Source organism: Cnephaeus nilssonii (assembly GCF_951640355.1).
Source record: "Cnephaeus nilssonii genome assembly, chromosome: X".
Classification (NCBI taxonomy): Eukaryota; Metazoa; Chordata; class Mammalia; order Chiroptera; family Vespertilionidae; genus Cnephaeus; species Cnephaeus nilssonii.
The window spans coordinates 81,089,135-81,111,488 of record NC_137071.1 but is presented as its reverse complement, the minus strand read 5'-3'; the positions used below and the strand labels follow the sequence as shown (position 1 = coordinate 81,111,488).

The 22,354-nt window shown below is 41.4% G+C and overlaps 1 protein-coding gene across 2 annotated transcripts in view; it reads left to right on the top strand.

Moving 5' to 3' along the window:
• Positions 1-2,929: 2,929 nt before the first annotated feature.
• Positions 2,930-22,354, top strand: part of AMOT (angiomotin) — a 64,409-nt gene continuing 44,984 nt past the window's right edge. Inside the window, exons 1-4 of one of the 2 annotated variants that reach the window (XM_079765140.1) lie at positions 2,930-3,364; positions 12,434-12,511; positions 18,853-19,001; positions 20,877-21,807. In XM_079765140.1, the coding sequence (XP_079621266.1) occupies positions 20,939-21,807 (869 nt within the window). In that variant the 5' untranslated portion in view covers positions 2,930-3,364; positions 12,434-12,511; positions 18,853-19,001; positions 20,877-20,938. The remainder of the gene's footprint in view (positions 3,365-12,433; positions 12,512-18,852; positions 19,002-20,876; positions 21,808-22,354) is intronic. The other variant, XM_079765141.1, reaches the window with a different exon arrangement.

The window sequence follows — 22,354 nt, the reverse complement described above, 5'->3', positions numbered from 1 at the left end:
TCTACCATACAATGGGTTCCTTTTTATTTTGTTGATGTTTTCTTTTGCTGTGCAAAAGCTTTTTAGTTTGATATAGTTCCATTTGCTTATTTTTTCCTTTATTTCCCTTGCTGTATACATATTGGCAAAAATAAGGCTACAAGAGGTGTTTTAGATTTTACTGCCTATGTTTTCTTCTAATATTTTTGTGGTTTTGAGACTTACGTTTAAGTCTTCTAGTTTAATTTTTTTTGCATGTACCTCTACAATTTTCCCAACACCATTTATTGAAGAGTGTTTCTTTTCCCCGTTCTTGCTTTTTTTGTCAAATATTACTTGACCATATAGGGGTGGGTTGATTTCTGGGCTTTTTGTTCTGTCCCATTGATCTATATGCCAGCTTTTATGCCAGTATCAGGCTGTTTTGATTACAATGGCTTTGTAGTACAGTTTGATATCAGGTATTGTGATACCACCCACTTTGTTCTTTCTCAAGATTGCTGAGGCAATTTGGGTCCTGTTTTGGTTTCACATACATTTTTTAGAATTTTTGTTCCAGATCTGTGGAATATGCCATTGGTATTTTAATAGGAATTGCATTGAATATATAGATTGTTTTGGGTAGTATGGGCATTTTCATGATATTAATTCTTTCAATCCATGAGCACAGTATATGCTTCCACTTATGTGTATCTTCCTCAGTGAGGTGAGAATAATCTTCCCTTGATTTACAAAACAGATATCTCCATGTCTTTAACACTCAAAAAAAAAATTCACCTTGCTCATGAAAAATCATCCAAATAATTTCACCTCACGCATAAACAGAATCATACCAAGAATACATTCTGCCCATGCTTTTGCTTCTGAATCTTTCAGCAGTCCTAGTGGAGTGCTGTGAATACTGAGGCTACCTCATAACATGGCAGGGGCCCACTACTTTTCCTGCTGCATTCAGTTATATTCTGCGACCTTGTTCATGGTGAGACTGTGTTTCCTAAGTGCACACTTTCTCTTGCATGCCTTGATCTATGGCCCTTCAGAAAGCTCCCAGTTAGACAGGCTTGATTTGGAGGTCAATTTTTCATTGGCATGAATTCATTATAATAGCTTTGTGCTGTCGAGGTCTTTCTTTACATTTAGACTTGCTTCCTCCTTCTAACATTTTCTAGGAAATATGGACCTGTAGAGAATGGTGGTTTCCATGGTAAATGTTCCCTCATGTTTGTTTTCTCAAGTTCACTTCTGATATACACAGCATGATTTCCTTTTTCAGTACCAGCACCACAATAGATTTAGGTTGTGGCACCACTGCAGAGTTATTTAAAAAAGAAATCTCACCCACCCTGGTTAGAAATGGGTGATTTATTATTCTAACTGCAGGGAGCCAACTTCATATCCACCCTGAAAACTGTAGGAAAAGGGTTGACTTTAAAAAATATAGTCACAATACCTACACACCTTGGATGTAAATGCTTAAAACAGATGAGCAAAATATTTGATTCTCAGACACAGGTGAGACTCTCCACCATGTGACATGCATAAGTTGAAACAGATACAAGTGTGAGGTGCTTTGTGGTTTACAGGGTTTTCACACACAGTTCATTTTATTTTCATATACCAGTGCCATTAAAGTAATAGGGTATGTCTTACAGCCTTTATTTAATATGCAAATTAAGGCTCAGAGTTGTTAAGAGACTTAAGTCACACAACTAATCGATACTGGTAAGTGCTAGAGCCAGATGAGTTCTTCCTTTAATTCCAAATTCCATGTCATTCTGCTACCCCCTACATCGTTTCTTTGTGTTTTCATTTCCCAGGTGTAAAGTGGTAGATTTTCAGTGCCCCAGGATGCTGTACTGAATCCAGTTTCTTAGGCAATATCAGTTTTTCGTTACTGTGAACACCACATTGACACTTCACATACCTTCCCTCATAGTGGCCTAATGAATTAAAGGGGAGGAAAAGTTACCTATTCCCAGAGGGCCAGACAGCGCCATAAAGGTGTACTGGAGCCGGCCAACACTCTTAGGAGACTGAGAAGCCAAGCCTCTCATCTTTCTCTTCTCAGCAGTAGCTGGTGGAGAACGGAGAGCTAGACAATAGCCTCTTGTTTGGTTTTATTAATTTTGAGGGCGGGTGGGACAAAAGAATCGGATTGACGGCGGAAGTCACCAATCGCAAGCGAGTCCTAGGCCAGGATTCACCAACCATTAGCTGCAAGAGAATGGTGGGTGGGACTTACATTTCTTCAGCCTCCACTGGGGACGGCCCTCCCAGTCCGCCCTAGAGGCGGAGGCTCCACGGAGCCCCGCCCCCGCCTCCCCCTCCCCCCCCCCCCCCCCCCCCCCCGGCCGGTGGAGCGGCTGGCCACAGAGAGCGGGACAGGAACGGGTCTTGGGGTGGTTGGAGGTAGGGGGTGGCTAGGGGGAGCGTAGGAAGAAAAGAGGGTGCCTCGCAGAGCTGCGACCTGGGTGGGGGCCTACTGATAATAGGAAACTAAAGGGGCAGGTACACGAAGGAGCGCAGCGCTCTCCTTTCTGCATTATTTTAAGTAGTCTTTGCGAGAAGCTGCTTTTCAGCATTTTTAGTTCTTTTTCTTCCTTTTACTGTGGGGCGGAGAGCTGTACTGGCTCTCCCACGCGAATCCGCTCCGCTATTGCCGTAAATAATTATTGTAGTCTTTGCAGAACCCTTTCCTTCCTCCCACTCAGTCCTTGTGTAGACTCTTAGGGACACTGTAACCAAATTGTGCCACGTTAATGAGTGAAGGACAGCGAGGGCCCAGAGCTCTGGCCTGTTCAATTGTTTGAAACTTCCCCGCCCTCTGGCCCCGCCTCCCCCCCCCCACCTCCGCTCCAGGGTCCAGGCAAACTCCCTCCCTTTTTTCCCCCCGCCCTCCACTCCGCCCCGCTCCGTAGTCCACCCCGCCCCCCCCCCCTCCTCCCGCTCCTGGGCGGTCCTAGCCGCTCACCACGAGAAGAAAAGCCACCCATTCGTCCCCCTCCCCTACCTCCCATCCTTTGCCCAGGAGCTGCCTTCATCGCAGTCACGCCCCTTCCTTCCGAGGAGATTTCTGACTGCCCCAGCTGGTAGACCCCTGATTTATTCCTCCATCTCCTCTCTCTTTCGCTTCATCTTCTTTTAGTTCTCACCGCTCCCTCCACCCCCACCTCCAATCTGTCTCGCTTCCGACCATCCGCTGCTCCACCCTCCGGCCCGGTATCCTGCCTGTCCACTGCCACCAAGGAAAACCCAGAGGAAGCAGCGAAGAGGGGAGCAGCCGGGAGTCGGGGCTTCTCCCCTGCCCATCCCTGGCTTTTGGCCCCAGGACCGAAGCCACTTGAAGGAGCAGAGAGTCATCACCTTGTCTTCGTTGCATTCAGGGGTAGGAGACGCCTGGTTAATTTTTGCGGGGAACTGGGGCAGAATCCATGGTGGCATGAACTTGATCGTGCCGTAGGCGTGAGTCGATCTACATGCGTGTGGGGATACCCGTGTGTTATACTTTCTTTGCAGCTGGCCATGAGTTTTTCGACATGTGCAGCAAGTTAAATCGGTTAAAAAGTGTGTTCTCCTTTCCCATCCTATGGAGATGCTAGTGGGTACCACAAGTTGATGGTACTTTTACTTCATTGCTTCCTGGGGTCCTTGTAGGTAGGTCTCTAGGTAATTAAGCACAAAAGAAATTAAAGACCTGGGGGAACTTGAGGTCTACATTTAGCTCAGCAGGAAAGTACGTGCTTATCTCAGATTGCTAGATGCATTCCTTCTAAATGCTTAGGGTTGGGGTGGGGGCTTACACTCCCATCCCCTGGGGGCCTTGAATTCTTGAAGTCTTAAAGTCACGGAGTAATCTACAAAGATACCTGTGTGTTGGTGAGGAGGAGTTGACCCTTATCTGCATTATATATGTCAGTGACTAGTTTTGCAGGATCATACAGGTGTCTTGAGAGTCCCAAGCCTTGGTCACTATATGTTGCTGTTTCAACAGCAAGATGGACTTACCTACTTATGAAACTAAAGAGAAAGAAAAGTGAGATGGAAAGTGACAGTCTTTGTAGGCTGTGAGCAATCCCTGGGAAATTAACACTAATAATAATGTAATAATAATTTGCAGCAAGGGACTAAATACAATAAAATGAGAGAGGCAAGGGAAAGTTTTTGAGAAACAGCATTTCTGATCTCTAGCATGTATTTTAGAAAGAATTTTCTGACACCTTGGAGTGTCTCATTTAGTTCTTCCTCCTCCTCCCCCCCCCCTTCCTGAGGAAGAGTGGAAATTGGGAGACATTTTAAAACTTTAAAAAATATATATAATCCTCTTCTCCCATTCAGAGAGAAAGATAGTCACCATAATCTTCAATAATGGAGGGCTAAGGTTATTTAAGTCTCCTTGAATTAAGCTTGTGAATACTTCTTTCTCAGGCCAGCCTTTATGAAGCCTTCTCAGTTAGACCTTTCAGCACCCTCATTTAGTAGCTAAGAATAGTTTGAGATACCATTTTGGATGGGGGATAAATCTTCACCCATCTACTACCTATCCCCAGTTGGCCAAGCACAGCAAACTTACAAGAATGGTAGTGTTCAAAGACCTATTACCAAGATGTCCCAAACTCATTGCTTATTTGGGAACAAACTATTGACATATTTTAAAATAATTTTGTTGGTTGACTTTAATGGGGGAAAGGAAAGCAGGAAAGGAGAGAAGGAACGTTACAGGGTGACAATTTTAAAGGCTATCATGTTTCAGATCAGCTGGGAGGAAAAAGTTGACCTGACCAAACTACATTTTATAACTAGCCTGGGATATTTTAATAGCCAGGTGGTTGTAGAGTAGTTGCATCTATTTACAGATGATAACTCAGGTCCCAGCTATTCTGTATGGGTTTATCCGGTGTCATTTACAGACAGTTTCTGGCACTACATCATACTTAATTTTAAGATACTTCTTTCTTTGGAAAAGTCTGGGTCTGTAAATTGAAAGTGCTTTTCCTAACTTCATAGTCTAGATATAAAGCAAATTTCTGACCATACTTGTATGTACAGTAACTTTTATGTAGAAGTTGTGGATCTGTTTATCTATTTAAAAGGTTTTATAAGAGAGTTAAAAAATTATATTCAATACTCGAATTTGGAAGTTGAAATGTCATTTCTGGTTTATGAAGTATGATTTATTAGACTAATGCACAACCAATGCTTTTTGTGGAGTTGCGTTATCTGAAGTTTTATAAAGAACGAATCAGACTTTCTAGAATGGCTTAAGAACAGTCTTTTCAGAAAACAGAGAGATGGATGCTATGACCTTGAGGTCCCATTGAGTGCCAGAATTCTAAGTGGGTACATCTGCTTCTGCGCCTCTCCTAAGAGCTCTCCCAGGGCCTGCGTCTTCTTTAAAAGGGTGTCTTTGTAATTAAGCAGCCCTTCTCCCCCATCCCCCTTTCTTCCTTTGATCCAGCTTTTTAAGGTTTTTTTCCCCATTTGTAGTCAAGAGGAATTTCCCACACTCTTCTACTTCCCTCTTAAGGTTTCTTTTCCTTTTCCCCCTAAAAAGTGCCCCCCCCCCCTGAGTTCTCAGGATGATTAGAAGTTGTTTTGTTGGTGGTGGAGGTTACCAATGAGGATGAGTAGAGGATATATTCCCTCTTTGGAAATGCTTGTGACCAGGTAGCCTCCTCCATGGAGACTGAGCATTTGGAATGTATGAGAACAGTGTATTAGGTACTGTCTGGAAGAAATTGTCCTTTGCACCCATTAAGCCCAGCTTAAAACCACTGAAAGGAGTGGAGGAGGTGTGTATAGTTGTGTCCAAACCTTTTAGGATGGTAAATGGGTAAATGTTCCCAAATCTATTATATCACCTCTTACCCCCATTGGATTCAGTGGGTTTGGAGATCTGCTTGACAAGTTAATTAGCTTGGGACTAAACCAATTTGTTTAGAATTGTGCTCCATTGATTTCCTGTAACCAAAAGTTTTTGTTGGTGGCTTACTATGACATATTGGCTTTAGTCTTGCTGACTTCTTCATTCCTTGCTGCCTTATGTAGACTTTGGTTCAAAATTTAGAGTCCCATCCCAAGTCAAAGGTTAGAATTTGGTCCCAGGAATGAAGATGGCATTAATCAGGCAGTCCATACTGCATTACTCTGCTCCGTGGTGGGTTTTGGACACCTTTTAACCCAGAGAAAGGAGGGATGTCTCCCCTTCCACTTACAACATACAAATCTGGACTTTAAAAAAAAGAAAAATAGGAGGTCATTTGCTTTATAAAAGAATCCACTACAGGTTTTTGAAAGAACTAGCTTTCCTAGTTAGCGCCTTCGAACTATTACTTGATATATAAAAATTCACTATAGCTGAGCCTTCTCCGAAAGATATTTATTGCAGAAAGGAAGACATTAGACGTCTGTTGTAATTATTATTGTTTGACTTATGTGAGAACATTAGTTGGCCTTTGAAATCTTTTTGTTGTTTAGTATGTAGTTAATTGTCCAAATCATTTTGGCTTGTAATAATGCTGGCCACCTTTAGCAGTAGCCTACAACCACTTGGAGAAGGGAGCCAGTATAACTTGATGGAAATAAATCAGACTTTACAGACTTTGATAATTATAAGGATGGGACTCTCTACACCATATAGCTGAAATATTTTAATTCCAGTTATTGTATTTGAATACCTCAAAGGCACAGAAAATTACTTCAGGTAAATAGCAGCGACTTTAAGAAGCTATGTATGATAAGCTTTCTTAGCTAGCGTATTGGTGAAAAGGACCTGGGCTCTTGGCCCACCTCTAACTCAGTTTACCACCCTTGGCAAGTTTTCTCCTCTGTAAATTGTAAGGATTGGACAGGGTGATTTTGAGAACCAGTCCTCAAAAGTTTATGATTCCCAGCCCTAGCCAGTTTGGCTCAGTGGACAGAGTGTCGGCCTGCAGACTGAAGGAGCCCCGGGTTTGATTCTGGTCAAGGTTGCAGGTTCGATCCCTGGCCCTGGTTGGGCGCATGTGGGAGGCAACCAATTGATGTCTCGCTTACATCAATGTTTCTCTGTCTTGCCCTCTCCCTTCCACTCTCCCTAAAAATCAATGGAAAAAATATCCTTGGGTGAGGATCCTATATAATAAAAGCCTAATGTGCTAAGTGTCCAACTGTTCATTCGACCAGTTGCTATGATGTACACTGACCACCAGGGGGCAGATGCTCTGACCGGTAGGTTAGCTTGCTGCTGGGGTCTTGCCGATGCGGACTGGGCAAGGTGGGCCGGACATGCCCTGGAGCCCTCCCATGGTCCCTCCTCAGCTGTCCAATCTCCCCAGGTCCCTCCCCGGCCTCTCAAATATTTTTTCTAATTAATTTCCTTTCAATGTGCATGAATCCATGCACCAGGCCTCTAGTTTAAAAAAATAAATAAAAATAAAAAGTTATGGTTCTTTTCCTAGGCCTCAGTTTCTGGTGTGAATATGAATGAGTCCTGCTAGAATGGGGTACAACAGTTGTTAGAAATACAATCATGTAGTCATCTGGATAATTTTTAAAAGTCTATAAGGATATATTAATATGAATGCATTCTGTTTTGTATTTTAACAACATATCTCATTTAAAAACTAATACTCTGCCCAAAACTTGGTCGAGAATCCCATCATCCTAACACTTCACCTGCTTTCATTTTTTCTAGTTCCTTTCAGTCCTTGTTTCTCAACTTACATGGATTTTACATAGAGTCATAGAAATGTCCACTGTTGCTTTTAAATAAATTACCCACCTAAGACTTATCTTTGAAAACCTGTGTGGAGGAATAAAGTCAGAACCTGACTGAATTTACATGAAGAATCCCATAGGTTTGTTTTTTGAGAGAGTAGGTGTGATTTAGGGGTGCTCATATATCGAGCAAAGCTGTTAATTCTACTTCCTTGACCGTCTGTTACTCCTCCATCATTCATCTTAAGCAAAAATAAAATGAGGGTCCACTGTTTTGTCTAAATCACTAATGATCCTCAAATCATTTTATCATGATATCCCACCAAGAAGGTACAAATTTGGGTAGACTATGGAATTTCCTGAATGAGAAAGGAAAATTAAGGGGCACAAACATTTTGTTTTATAGCTTTGAAAATAATACATCTAAATTAGAGTAAAAATAGTAAGAAAACTAAGGACTTTAGACAATTAAATATAAGATATGTAGGTGTAGCAAGGTAACTCACACATAATGGGTTCTTCTTTTGAGACCTTCACCATATAGTAAAAGTTCAGTTACAGGGTCCTTTAATTTTCCGTTGATAGCCAAGTTGTAATATATGTATGATCTCCAATTTTGGATGGACTCATTCCTGAAAACCAGTGGCTCATCATAAATTAGATTAGATTTCTTTAATCAGATCAGGAAGGTAAAGTATGGGTTTTTAATACTTAGTACCAAGTTCAGTGCAGAGGCATTTTAAAATATGTGTTCATGCCCTAACTGGTTTGGCTCAATGGATGGAGCGTTGGCCTGCGGACTGAAGGGTCCCGGGTTCGATTCCGGTCAGGGGCATGTACCTTGGATGCAGGCACATCCCCAGTGGGGGGTGTGCAGGAGGCAGCTGATCGATGTTTCTTTCTCATCAATGTTTCTAACTCTCTATCCCTCTCCCTTCCTCTCTCTGAAAAATCAATAAAATATGAATAAAATGATATGTATTCATGGGAAAATGCAAATGGATATATTTGCTAAATCTCCTAAGGTAATTTTTGAAAATATTTTTAACTCTATTGACTGTCCTTCACATTTGTAAAGTCACTTTCACTATTGTCCCCACTCCATGAAATAGCATTAGACTGTGTGACTTGAAGCAAGGCTCTAGGTTTCTCTGCCCAACCCTCTCTGACTTGCCATGTGACCAAGGGTAAATGAATTAGCTGCTCTGAGCTTCAGTTACCCTTCTGGGAAGCAAGGATATTAATACTTCACAGAGGTGTTTAGGCATGCTTCATATTGGGCACAAGCTTTGAGGTCATTGGAGGAAAGGTGTTTGCATGATGGTAGAGCAGGCTTATTATAGGGTGCTGAGCAGGTGTTGACTTTTAATGAGCTTTGCTCTCTTACAGTGTCCTTTGCTTCATTGCCTTATTGGCTATAATTGATTGTATCATCATTTGTATTATTGACCCTCTTGGCTCTTCAAATAATGAATTAAACAAACATTTTCATTCTATGTGGTAAGTTGAAGTTCTAGTAGGAGGACTGTAGCATCTCACAGGATGATGAAAATAGCTTCAAAAAGACACATTAGTTGAAATGTGCCATAGACTTTAGTGAGTTCTTCAAAGCTCTTCCAGAAGATTAAAAAGAGTGAAGCAAATTTCTGTGTGTGTGTGTGTGTGTGTGTGTGTGTGTGTGTGTGTGTGTGTGTGTTTTAAAGGAGAAAGGAGAAAGTTTTGAGTAATATTTGCTTGTGACACATACTGATGATAGCCAGTAACTGAAACCCAGCCATTGTAGTGTTTTATACACAGCTGGTTTTTATTAATGATGGAATATTTATGCTTGCTGTACAATTCATGGCTCATTTCCATGTGTATGTCAGGACTTAAATACCCCCAAAAGCAACATTAAGATAACATTAAATATAAATGTGGCCAAGCTGGAAAGGGTCTCTCTTATTCTTATTGGTGTTGCTTCAGATAAAAATAACTGCCCCCAACTTTAGGCACTGTTGCCAATCTTTTTTTTTCCTTTATGTAACCCATAGCAAACCCTATATTTTTATCCTTTTGATATGGACAAATGATCTCCCCTCCTTTCATAATGCAGATGAAACTGATGTATGTGTTTTTTAAGAGCATATTTTCCTTGCACATGCTTCTCATTATCCTAGAGGCCTGGACTCAATCAGTAAAGGAGCAGAGAAACCACATAATTGAAAGGAGAATGACGGTGGTGCATACTTGGAATATTTGTGGGAAGGGGATTGCTGACATCAGAAAATTTAGTGGCCCGAGTGTTAACAGCATTGAAGAGAAATAAGCTTTCTGTGTTTCTGTGCATTGAGAATTATTTTTGAGGGGATAGAAATATGGGCCAGGTTTGACATCCTTTTATGAAGTTGCCCTGGAATCTTTGATGAAGATTATAGAATAGTTCAATTAAAACCTTCCCCATTAGGAAGCTAATTAGTATATTACCTAATCATTTGGGTTGTTTTCAAGGGGCATAGAGTTTCATTGAATCAATGACATTTTTTCATGTGATAGGAAACTAAGATAAAAATCACAGATGGGGAAAATTATTTAGATTGCCTATATTGAAGAAATCTAATTTTCTCCTCATTACATTTAGGTTTTCAGTTCAGATTCTTGTTTCACTCTGTTTATATACAGTGATCACACTTTAGATTAGTAGCCAGTTTTACTTTCTGGATCATGGGATGTAAACCAATGCTTATTAAATTGAGTTTCCTGTATGAATTGGAAAAATATGACAAATGACAAAAAAAACATTTTATTAAGGTAACATTTGTTTTTTTCTTCTATAATTAGTTTTCTTCTCTCTTTCTCTCTCTCTCTCTCTCTCTCTCTCTCTCTCTCTCTCTCTCTCTCTCTGTGTGTGTGTGTGTGTGTGTGTGTGTGTTTGGGAGAGGCAAATTGTTTGTGTTTTTTTTTAAAGAAAACAATTTTTGGTGCTAAGAAAATTTTGATGACCTCCTTTACCCCCAAGAACATTCTGTCTGCCTCAGGCTCTCAGTTAGGCTTCCATTAGGGCAATGTGATGATTTTTCGGACCTGGTACTTTTTGTGACTAGGCTAGCAGTTCTCCCTTGGCAGCCTGAAGGACAGTGTTTATGATGGGAACTGGAGTGCTGGATTCCTAGCACGTTCTTTCTTCTGTACTCCGCCTTTTTTAAGAGAATGAATACTTGCTCCCGAGGTTTCTGGGCCATTTGAAATAGAATAAGTGCTCAGTAGCTAAATATGTAATGTGTGTCTGTGTGGCACTCCTTTCCCCCCTAACTAACAGGGGAAAGTCATTACAAGGTTGGGCAAAAGTAGGTTTACAGTTTGCATGGAAAGTAATACAATCATCTACTAGTATATACACTGAGTGGCCAGATTATTATGATCTCTGAACGCATAATAATCGGGCCACTCAGTGTATATCCTATATAATAAAAGGCTAATATGCAAATTGTCCCCTCGACTAGGAGTTCGACCAGCAGGCAAGCTGGCCAACCGCCCATGTTCCCTCCCCCTGGCCAGGCTGGATGGCCACCCACCCCATGCATGAATTCATGCACCGGGCTATATATATATATATATATATATATATATATATATATATACACACACACACACACACTGAGTGGCCAGATTATTATGCGTTCATAGATCATAATAATCTGGCCACTCAGTGTATATAAAAGGCTAATATGCAAAGTGTCCCCTCAGGAGTTTGACCAGGAGACTGGGAGTTCAATTACTCACTGTGATGTGCGCTGACCACCAGGGGGTGGTGCGGAACAAAGGAAGGCCCCAGCCTGCAGCCAGCAGCCAGGGAAGGGAGGCCCTGGACAGCAGCCAGAGGGCCCTGATCGGCCCTGATAGGCCCTGATCGCCATGCAGGCCTAGGGACCCTACCCATCTACACATTTTGTGCACTGGGCCTCTAGTTACTAAATAATAATACAAGAATAAACTGTTTCACATGCTCACAACTGTAAACCTACTTTTTCACCACCCTGTATTCCCTGATGCTAAACCTGCAGCATATGCCTGCCCTAGAGTTTTGGAGGGTGGGCAAGTTGGCTGGGTTATGTGATTTGTAGTTTAACTGATTTCACCCTACTTCCTGGGAAGGCAGGGACGAGATTTAGTTTCGAAATGGCAACTCAGTCAGAACAGGTTCTTGGGACTTGCAAGTCAGCATGAGGAGGAGGGGCTGACTCTGGGGAGTGACTCAGGCCCTTTGGTATGAAGATATCAAACGCTGGCTCCTGTTCATGCACCTGCTGGATGCCACACCTGTAGTCAGCACGTGAGCCCCACTCAGACACAAGTCAGATGGGGCTCCCTTCCAAAGGGGTACAGCAAAACAGGGAGCTCCTAATTATGTTAGTGGAGCACCACTGCACATTATATTTAGCCGTTCCAGTATTGGTAAGGGGAAACGTCTTAGATATTTTCTTGTAGGTGCAGTGCAGTAGCTTGCTCAAGATACTGTTGGAGCCCTGGGGAATCTGCTTTCCTAATGAATTTCTCTTGTGAACTGTCCTCTTAAAAACTGAAGAGTCAGTTCTGTAAACGTTTGTGTCTAGTAACCCAGCACAGGGCAGGAAGTCACAGGACTTGGATTCTTATCCTGGTCCCACCAGTGGGCCAGTGAAACCTTGGTCAAATTAGTTGTCATTAGCTATCTGTCCTGGACCTAAGCTTCTGCAGTTGTAAAATAGAATTAATCACATCTGCCTTTATTTCCTCACAGAGCTGCTGAGAAGGACAAATAAGATAACAGAAGTGAAAGAGCTTTTGTCTCCTTAGAAGAAAAGCTGAGAAACTAAAGGTAATAGTATTACTGTTACTGCTAGTATATCTTTCATTCCTTTTCTTTTTTTGTTGTCTCTAGCAAAGTCTTTGGGAAGTTGTTATTTACTCACTATGCAATTATTAAGCATAATTTATGTAACAATTAAAGTTTTAGGTGTTAGGAATAACACAGAAGAAAAGCTTGCACTCAGCCCATGCCCTCTAAGATCTTGCAGTGTAACAACTTCCATTTCTGTGTGGGTACTTAGAAGCGTAAAGGACAAGAATGAACTTCTTTTTTCCTCTCTGCATTGTAACTGGGGACTTTCATTCCTGGAGCAATGTATTCCAAGGTCTAGATTGAAGGTGTAAGGGGAAGGAGGGGGAGCCATTAGTAAGTAAAGGAATTTTTCTCGCATGCGCACATTTGCCAAGTACCTGACCCTTGCTCACTTTTTTCAGGGGCCCAACCTAGTTTCAGTTTTGATTCTAGTCTGCTCCTACTCTATTTGATCCAGCCCACTCTTTGACCTTAGCTGCTATCCATATGCTAATGACTCCCAAAGATATATCTCAACTTATCTTTGACTCCTCCCTTTACAACTTCTCCATAAGCAAGTCAGTTATCAGATTACATGTCTCCTACTCAGCTCATACTAGTAGGTCTGTTCCTCTGTGAAGCTTTGCTCAGGTGGCTCAGAAGTTTTTGCAGTCCTCTGTGTTGCCAGAGTTAACTGTTTATACCTCTGGTTTCCTATTGGATTGTGCCCCACTGCTTGACTGGGAGCTCCTTGAGGACTGGACTCTGTTTTATTTCTCTCTCTCTCTCTCTCTCTCTCTCTCTCTCTCTCTCTCTCTTAATTCACCCTAGGACCTTTGCAGTTTCTGGCTATAGTTAAGTGCTTAATACATGTTTGTGGAAAATATGGTATGATAAGTGTTCTAATAGAGATGTATACAAAGTCCAGTAGAAACTGTGAGGAGGGAGAATTAATTTTCCATATTGAGCAGAGTTGGGGGCAGGGGGGAAATGGAAAAAGTAGGGGAAAACCTCCAAGGAGAAGGTGGAAAGCACTGTTCTCTTCTGAGAATTCTCACTAAGCAGCCCAGGAAAGATGCCTGTTGTGTCTGCTCTTGCAAAGGCATCTCTGGCTTGTTTCCTCCCCTGCCTCAGGACTGAATGACTTCTATGGTCAAGTCTGCAAATAAACGTCTGTCTATAACACCTTGGCCATTTAAGACAGATGCCACTTAGCCATATAATTTTAAACAGGGCTGACCTTAAATGTGCCACCTTAACTGTGGCTGAGAATAGAGTTACACAGGCACATTGGTTATATATGCTTAGTTCTATATAGCACAATACCCTGTCAAATATATTTAATGTTGATATCGGAAAACTAACCAATTTACTTCTGAGAATTTAGCATGTGGGGTCACTAGAACTGAATGTCCTCAAGCTGACTGTCAGATCTTTCCAAGGGCAAAAAATGAAACATGATATAAGCCAAGCCATGAACCTATTCTCATCCACCTGATACTTTTACTAATGAGCTTCTTGACTGGGTGGCAATTTGGGACAAGTGCATGCAAGCTGGATTCACAAGGGAGTCCACATTCCACTCTGCCATTTTGAAAGTCACTGGGATACTACACTGCTTCTCTTGGCTTCATTCCCTCCCAGGAGTCCTGTTCTGCCCTGGTGGAGAAATGGGAGCAGGATAACTTTTCATTAAATGAAGGAGAGATTTCATGGGACTTTGATATTTTGCTAGTTTTATTTTATTTTTTTTAGTGGGTTGTCTAAAAACATTCATGCTCCTTGACCATTAATTTTACTTTGGGGATTCTATCATTAGGAAACAATCCAAAATATTGAAAAAGGCCAAATCAAAAGATGTTTTTATAACATTATTTAGACTAGAACAAAATTGAAAGCAATTTAAATGTCTGAATAATTGGAAAATGGGTAAGTGAATCTTGATACACTCATTTAATGGACTATTACACAGTCATTGCAGTGTTTGTTATGAAGTCTGTGCTTCAACATGGAGAAAGTGCTTATGATAAAGTGAAATGTAGGATCCAAAATTACATGTACATTCATATTTCATTGCTTTGCAAAAACACAAGTATACAAAGAAAAAACTAAAGGAAATATTCTATAATATTAACAATGTTTGGGTTGGGTTGCTAGGATTATGATTGATTTTTTTCTGTTATAAATATTTGCATGTTGTGCTTATATTACTTGTAAAATAAGTAAAAATAAAAGTGAGTAGTATGCCATTGAAGATAGGATATTGATAAAGTAGATAGCTTCTGGGTATATTTTTAAACTTTTCTCAGTTTATACTCAATATGATTTTATGGACTGCTTATATTCTTTCTGAGACAAGAAGAAATGGGATGTGATGGTGTGATCTATTTATTCCTCCTTTGGAATGGGTATGTGTGGAGCAAAGTGGAGGGGTGGTGGCAACAGTATTTTTCTTGTTACCCAGTATTTCACTGCTCATGTACATTTTAGGGTTAATCACTTTTGTTGTCTGTTAACATGTTCAACTTAATTGATTTATAGTACAGAAAAGTAAAACTGGGACCAAATTGACCACACCTTTGGGTTGCCATCTCAGAAACAGATAACTGATACTGATCCTCAGTAAGATTTGGAAATGCCAAGGTCTTACTGTGGTTCTTAAAATAAATTTCTAACCTAATCTAGACTGAGGTAGAGCTAGGAGCAAAGAAGTGGGGCTGACTCAAAACCTTTTCTTAAGCCAGTGCTAGACTTAAGTAACAGTAAGTACCAAGTCATTATGATGTTGACAAGACCTACAACAGGGGCCTGGAAATATTGATCAGTGGAGGTTCCTTCTACTCCCCGACCTATCTGCATATCTTGGCCTAAGGAGGAGCTATTGTGTAAGGTCTTTCCACATACTTCTAACTAAACACATACCTCTCACCTGTTTGGATCCCCCCCCCCCCATTATCATTTTACTTGTAATGGAATTGAAAAATTGGTGGTAGCATTAAGCCCCATTCATAGTCTTTTAAAACTAGAGTCAATTCAATTTAATAAATAATTATTAAGCATCTTCTATGTATAAACTAATATGCTAGATAATATATTTTAGTGGAAGGACTGTTCCCTTTGGAGTAATAAAACCTACATTCTGCCCTGGCTCTGACCCCTCTTAAGCTCTGGCATCTTCATCTATAAAAAAGGAGGGTTGGACCACTGGATGGTCTCCCAAAAGTCTTTCTTCCAACATTCACTGATTTAAGGACCTCTGCACACAAACTGAGTTGCAAATAAAGTTTTTACAAAACCAACCTTACTTTATAAAATTGTAGAGCCTTCTAGAAAAAAAAGCCAGTTTGAAATAATAACATTAATAGCTAACTTTTACTGAGTCTTTACTATGTACCAGGCTCTGTGTTTATACTTTACATGGATTACCTCCCTTCAGCTTTATGAAACCCTATGAGGCATGAGCACCATTATTCCTATTTTGCAAATAATGAAATTTGAGACTTTGGGAGATCAAGAGACATGTATGAGGTAAGTTAGTAAACCATAGATCCAGAATTTGAACTTGGATAGAGTAACTCTGGGCTCTGGCTCTTAACCATGGTGTTTATACTGCCTGCCCATTACCCATCGAAAGTTTAGGGCTAACCTGCAAAGGGACCACTGTTTCTTACCTCCCAGAGGAAGTGAATTAGTATCCTGAGTTGCAAGATTATTGGGAAAGGTGTTCCCTAGGACACCTCAGGCCACAATATGGACCAATGTGAGAGGACATGAGAGAATTCAGTGGGCCATTTTGCCTTTCTTTGTGTGGGAGGGTGTGTGCATGTGTGTGTGTGCGCGCGCGTTTGTTTTATACAAAAATATGTGCATGTAGATACAGGGAAAACTTTGAACTGGCTTATTTCCAGAGAACTGGAGGTAAAATTATATGAACAAGTTGACCAAGATTTAGCAGAAAAACAGGTTTCCTAGACTTAGATTCTTCATCGTGGTTGGTAGAGTGAGGGGTGGGAGTAGAATAGGAAGAGATAGAAGGGACAAAGAGAAGATCTCATAGGCATATTTCAAAATTTATTTGAGACGGGGGGGGGGGGGGTAATTTGGCCACCTTGTCATGTTGATTTTCTGGGACTTGGGTTGGGAAACATCTGGGCTCTCACTAATGTATTTTGGCTCAATCTCCCAGGTATACTGGGAGAGGCCAACGACTGCAAATGGAGTAAGAATTTAGCTTGGCCTTGCTGACCTGTTATTACTACAGAAGAGTTTAATATATAGATTCAAATTGTATTTTTAAAGAGAGAACCACGGATATCCTTTCTTCCCCTATCAAATATCCTCAGGGACAGTCTGCTTGTCCAGGAGAAACAAGGTTATTTTATTGATTGAAGATGATGTCAGACCCCTGACAGTTGAAGTGATTAAATCTGTGGGAAGATTAAAGGTTTCAGAGTTCATACTATTTTAGTTCTTGCACATGAGACGAGAATATTTTCCTTTCCTTTCTCTAATAAATAAATGGAGTAGTGTTTTCATTTTTATGTGACTCTTAATATGTAGATGAACATAAGTTTTTTTAAGAAGCAATCAGCGAACTGGAGAGAAATCAGCAAAGCTTTTTTTTTTTTTTTTTAGGCTAAGTTCTTTTCCTCTTCTAAAGAGAAACAAAAAAGGCCAGGGGGCGGGGTAAAGGGGAGGGACAGTCTGTGTCTGGTTAACTTAAAATGATTTGAGTTTTGAAAAGAATATGTAAGAGAGAGGACAAAATTAAGGAAAGAGAGTAAGACTTCGGACAAGTAAAGTTTTTATGGTGAGGATCTGGGCATTAGAAGCAAGTCAGTCAAGATTGGCATGAAGAATCTAAATAGTACTGGCAAAGAATTGTATGGTGGTTTCTCTCCAGGGGTCCAAGTTTAGAAGCCTCGGGCTGTTTTCTGCGTGTTTCAGTTTTAAAAAAGACAACTTTTTTTGTTCAGAATTGGACAACAGAAGCACAGTGGTTATTTACCATAGCTCTGTTAATAGTCCAGCTTTGATTCCAATTAGAAGTTGTTCCTCTCTTTGAAATTAGGGGAGACACCCCAAAATAATTACCTTGCAGATGGGAGATGCTTTTGCTTTTGATTATGATTACACATTGGGCCAAAACAAGATAGAAAGGCAATTTCCCATGTTTTCTCACTCTATATCTGTTCATTTTATTTTTGGCAACATTGCAAGGAAATAATGTTAAATTAATCACTGTGCAGTTTTGTGGATTTTTAAAAAACTCCAATGTTTTGGACATGCTCCCGAAATGCAGAGATGCTTGTGTGCTTCTTTTGCATTGCCTTGCTCCACAAATGGTGTCTCTGGTGCAGATTAAAGCCTTTCCTTTAAGTGATATGAGTGAGTCATGCCTAAGGCAGGACAGAAAATAAGAATGTGGATCATCTGCATGCCACCTAAACACAAACTCTTCAGTTTGATAACCATTTTGGTTGGACCTGCAGGGCCTTTTCTGAGGGTCAAAGCAGTAATTAGAAATGAGGACTATCTCAAACCCATATCTGGTGGGTGTTTGCAGTTAGTCTTGTTTGTGTGAGTCTAGCCTTTCCTTTTTCGGAGACACTGAGGCTGTGGAAGTGCTGAGAAAGCAAGTGGAGGCATGAGGGAGAGGGGTTGCTGCTATGCACTGAGAAGGGCAGTTGCCTTTGCTGCTCCAGGAAGAATGGATGGGGCATCAATCAGATTGTAAGCTCTCTGAGGGCAGGAAAAATACGTTGTGTGTCTGTTCTATTCCTCTAGCATTAGGCTGGAAAGTATCTGGAATAGCCAGTATGCAATAAATACTTAATGACTTGGGTAAAAAAGAGTTTGGGATTGCTTCTGCCCAGCTGAGGCTGTAGCAGTTGAATTTTTTACCAAAAACCTGCCCTCTGATGACCGCCTTTTCTTCTGGGATGCAGGGCCTCACTCACCTGCCCTGCTACTGATAGCAATTTAAAGGAAACACCCTAAAGGTGACTGTGGTTATGGCTTCTGTCATCACCCATCATTCCAACTCAGGATTGAAGCAGCGGCTTTTGGGGCTGTGAGGCTAGAGCAGAGCAATCTGCCAGTCTCAGACCTGGACATTTCCATCTCCTGGAGACTGGCCGATCTCCTGAACATACTGCTGGATAGTGACATTTCTTTTTGTCTTGGTGGAAATGGATTCTGCCACTCATATAAAAGGCAATCACATGGGAGGATAAGTCATTCCCTTGGAAGGACTGGTTTGGTTAACAGTTGGCCATTGGTGGCAAAATAGAAACGACGTTTTTATTTCTCCTCCCTCCCCCTCCTGAACATTTCAGAGTGACCACTGGTTGGACTCTTGGCGGCGCTTAACCTGAACCTGAGTGTTAGGGGAGAGGGAATCTGCCGTTGCGGTTTCTGGAGCTGCTCATAAGCAAGAATTCCCTATCCTGATCAAGGCTTTAAGCCTAAAAGAAAGCAGAAATAGGTATGGATCACCAATGTGTGTGTGTGCCTGTGCGTGTGCGAGCCTGTGTGTGTGCAGGGTGGGGTGGGTGTGGAATGGGAGGGGGTGGTGTACTTACTCTTCAGGGTCTGGGGTAGCTCAATGTCTGGATTTCATTGCCTTGCAAGAGGGGTTTATAAGTGATTTTCCTGTGACCATACATACTCCTGTTTCCATTTTTTGAGAAAGGAAAAGTAGTTTGGTAGTCATTTTTCCAGTTTCAGACACTAAAAGAGATTTATATGTTATATTTCTCAGCCTATCAGAAAATCCCAATCTGACAGTTTAAATACAGGAGTCCCAGTGGGTCACTGGAAGGGAGGGAGGCAAAGGGAACTTGAGGGCAGTTTTCTCAGCCCCTTGGTATGCTCTTCCCCAAAAATACAATTAATGAGATTTAAGAAGGGCTTTTGGAAGGTTAGATACTCTATACAATAATTGGAAACCAGGTAGCATAATGATGCAAGAAGTGTGAGAGGAGAGAATATGACTGTACTTTATCTACCATACATGTCTTTGGGTCACTCCCTATAAGACTAAAGGAAAGGGGGTCATGTTTTCAGAGGCTATTTAATATACAAATCAGGTCCCTGTAACCAGGATTCCAGAGTTCTCATCTAGGAACCCAAGGGTGGATTAGGTTGACCTTTATTGTAACTTTTTGTGTGACATCATGTCCATTATCCAACACTACTTAAGATCCTTAGAGTGAACGTTTCATTATTGAGCATTAGTATTAAATTATAGTACATAACATGAGACAGATTCTGTCCAAAGATTTTTTGAGCCTATAATGAGTTTGTATGTATTACTTACTATACTGTGCAGAGAGAGAGAGACAATGTAAGAGGTCACCTATATTATTTTTTTAGGTAGGGGAATAGAAGATAAGAAAAGAGGAATCAGTTGTTTAGGTTACCCTGTAAAACCATGGCATGCTTAGAATTTGAATCTTGGGTTGTCTTACTACTGATGTCTGTTTCACTCAATCCATATTACTTCCTTAAGAAGAATTAATTGGGGGAGGGGGAGTATTATAATTATACCCTTTCCAGAAGGATGACCTTTAAAATTTTCAATTTCTAAATGTTGTCAGAGGCCCTCTTAAATGAAAGAGGGTTTTCCTTTAAGCTCCTCCTACCCAGCAGCAACAACCACAAAATCTCAAAGACAATTCCTGGATGGCTGAAAGAAAAACTTATCAATAACAATGATTCCAAGCCCTTCTCTTACTAAGCCAGGGAGCATCTGAAATGGACAATACAAAAAGGATTCCTTTAAAAAATATATGTTTCGGAGTTTTATAAGATCACAGAAAATGATATCCATCGAGCAGGGATCATTTCTATCTGGTGCAAGCCAAGCTCTCGTCACCTTTTATGTATTTACTTATTATTTGGCATTTTATAACTCCCTTCACATGCTGAACTGCTTTACAGATCCTGTCTACGGGACAACTTCTCTCCACTTTCCTGCCCCCACTGCCACAGCTGTATTTTTCATTGAAATAGAATATAGAGAGATGAACCTTGTAAGTAAGGTCCTAGGAAAATTGCCCTCTCTGATCACTCTACTTGATTGCTCCAGATTTGTCCTGTTCTCTTCAGAATTAAGTCAAAATTAAATATTTAACCCATGCTAAAAATGAAAGAGGAAACAGAGAGCTCTTATGCCTCCAAGTTCCTCATCATATCAATGCTAGAGTCAGGAGTCACCAACAATTAATCTATTAATTCTAGATTCAATTCTCTACTTTGTATCTGCAATGGAATCCGCACCCCCCAATACCCATTTTCCCCTTTAGAGGAATGATTTATCCATCAATTGGGTGTTAAGCTTCCTGTTTCCCCTTCCTAGGTCAAGGGCAGCCCAGGTGCCCAATTTCTCTCTCTCTTCACAAGGCACCACCAGCAATAGAGATGAGAAATTCTGAAGAACAGCCAAGTGGAGGAACCACGGTGTTGCAGCGTCTGCTACAAGAGCAGCTTCGCTATGGCAATCCTAATGAGAATCGCAACCTGCTTGCCATACACCAGCAAGCCACAGGGACTGTCCCTCCTTTCCCCAGTGGCAGTGGAAACTCAGGTCCTCAGAATGATGTGTTGAGTCCCCAAGACCATCACCAACAGCTTGTGGCACATGCTGCTAGACAAGAACCCCAAGGGCAGGAAATTCAGTCAGAAAATATCATCATGGAGAAGCAACTTTCCCCTCGAATGCAGAATAATGAAGAACTCCCAACCTATGAAGAAGCCAAGGTCCAGTCCCAGTACTTTCGGGGCCAACAGCATGCCAGTGTTGGAGCTGCCTTCTATGTCACTGGAGTCACCAACCAGAAGATGAGGACGGAGGGACGCCCATCAGTTCAGCGTCTCAATCCTGGGAAGATGCACCAGGATGAAGGACTCAGAGACCTTAAGCAAGGACATGTCCGCTCTTTGAGTGAACGACTAATGCAGATGTCACTGGCCACCAGTGGAGTTAAGGCCCATCCACCTGTTACCAGCGCTCCACTCTCTCCACCACAACCCAATGACCTCTACAAGAATCCCACAAGTTCCAGTGAATTCTACAAGGCCCAAGGGCCTCCCGGCCAGCATAGCCTGAAGGGCATGGAACACCGAGGCCCCCCACCAGAGTATCCCTTCAAGGGCATGCCACCCCAGTCTGTAGTGTGCAAGCCCCAAGAGCCAGGGCACTTCTATAGTGAGCATCGTCTGAACCAGCCAGGGAGAACAGAGGGGCAACTGATGAGGTATCAGCATCCCCCTGAGTATGGAGCAGCCAGGTAAGAGAGTTCCCTTTCTATGATTTTCTGACCTCCTCCCCCAAACAGCTTCTGCTGTGTGTTAGGAATCTTAAGGGAAGGAATGAGCCTGTCTTTGGTATAACAGACTCTGCAATGCATGACTGGCTCCTGACTTAGTAAATTTCCTGTCAACCTGAATTTCTAGCCATAATTAGTACTGTATTAACATTCCCTGAACTCTATAGGTTGAATACAGCCTCACCTGCCTAGTGGATGAACAGGAGCACAAATCTTGATTTCAGCAGTTATTTGCTGTCCTATCTTCTAGGATATTGAAAGAAGTGTCAGTGTTCATCTTATGAGTTTTAAGTCCTTCCATTAGAAGCAGAAGCAAAGTATCTTGGACTTAAATTAGTCTGGAATATCCTATCACTTCTACTTATCCCCCTTTGCAAAACTCTCATCACATATTTTTGTGAACACATCTTTCGGAGGAATTATTGTGATTCTTTTGGACACTAAACAAACACCAAAATGTTATTGTGGGGGAACATGCAGGTTCAGAATATAACTTGTCTTGTATTTC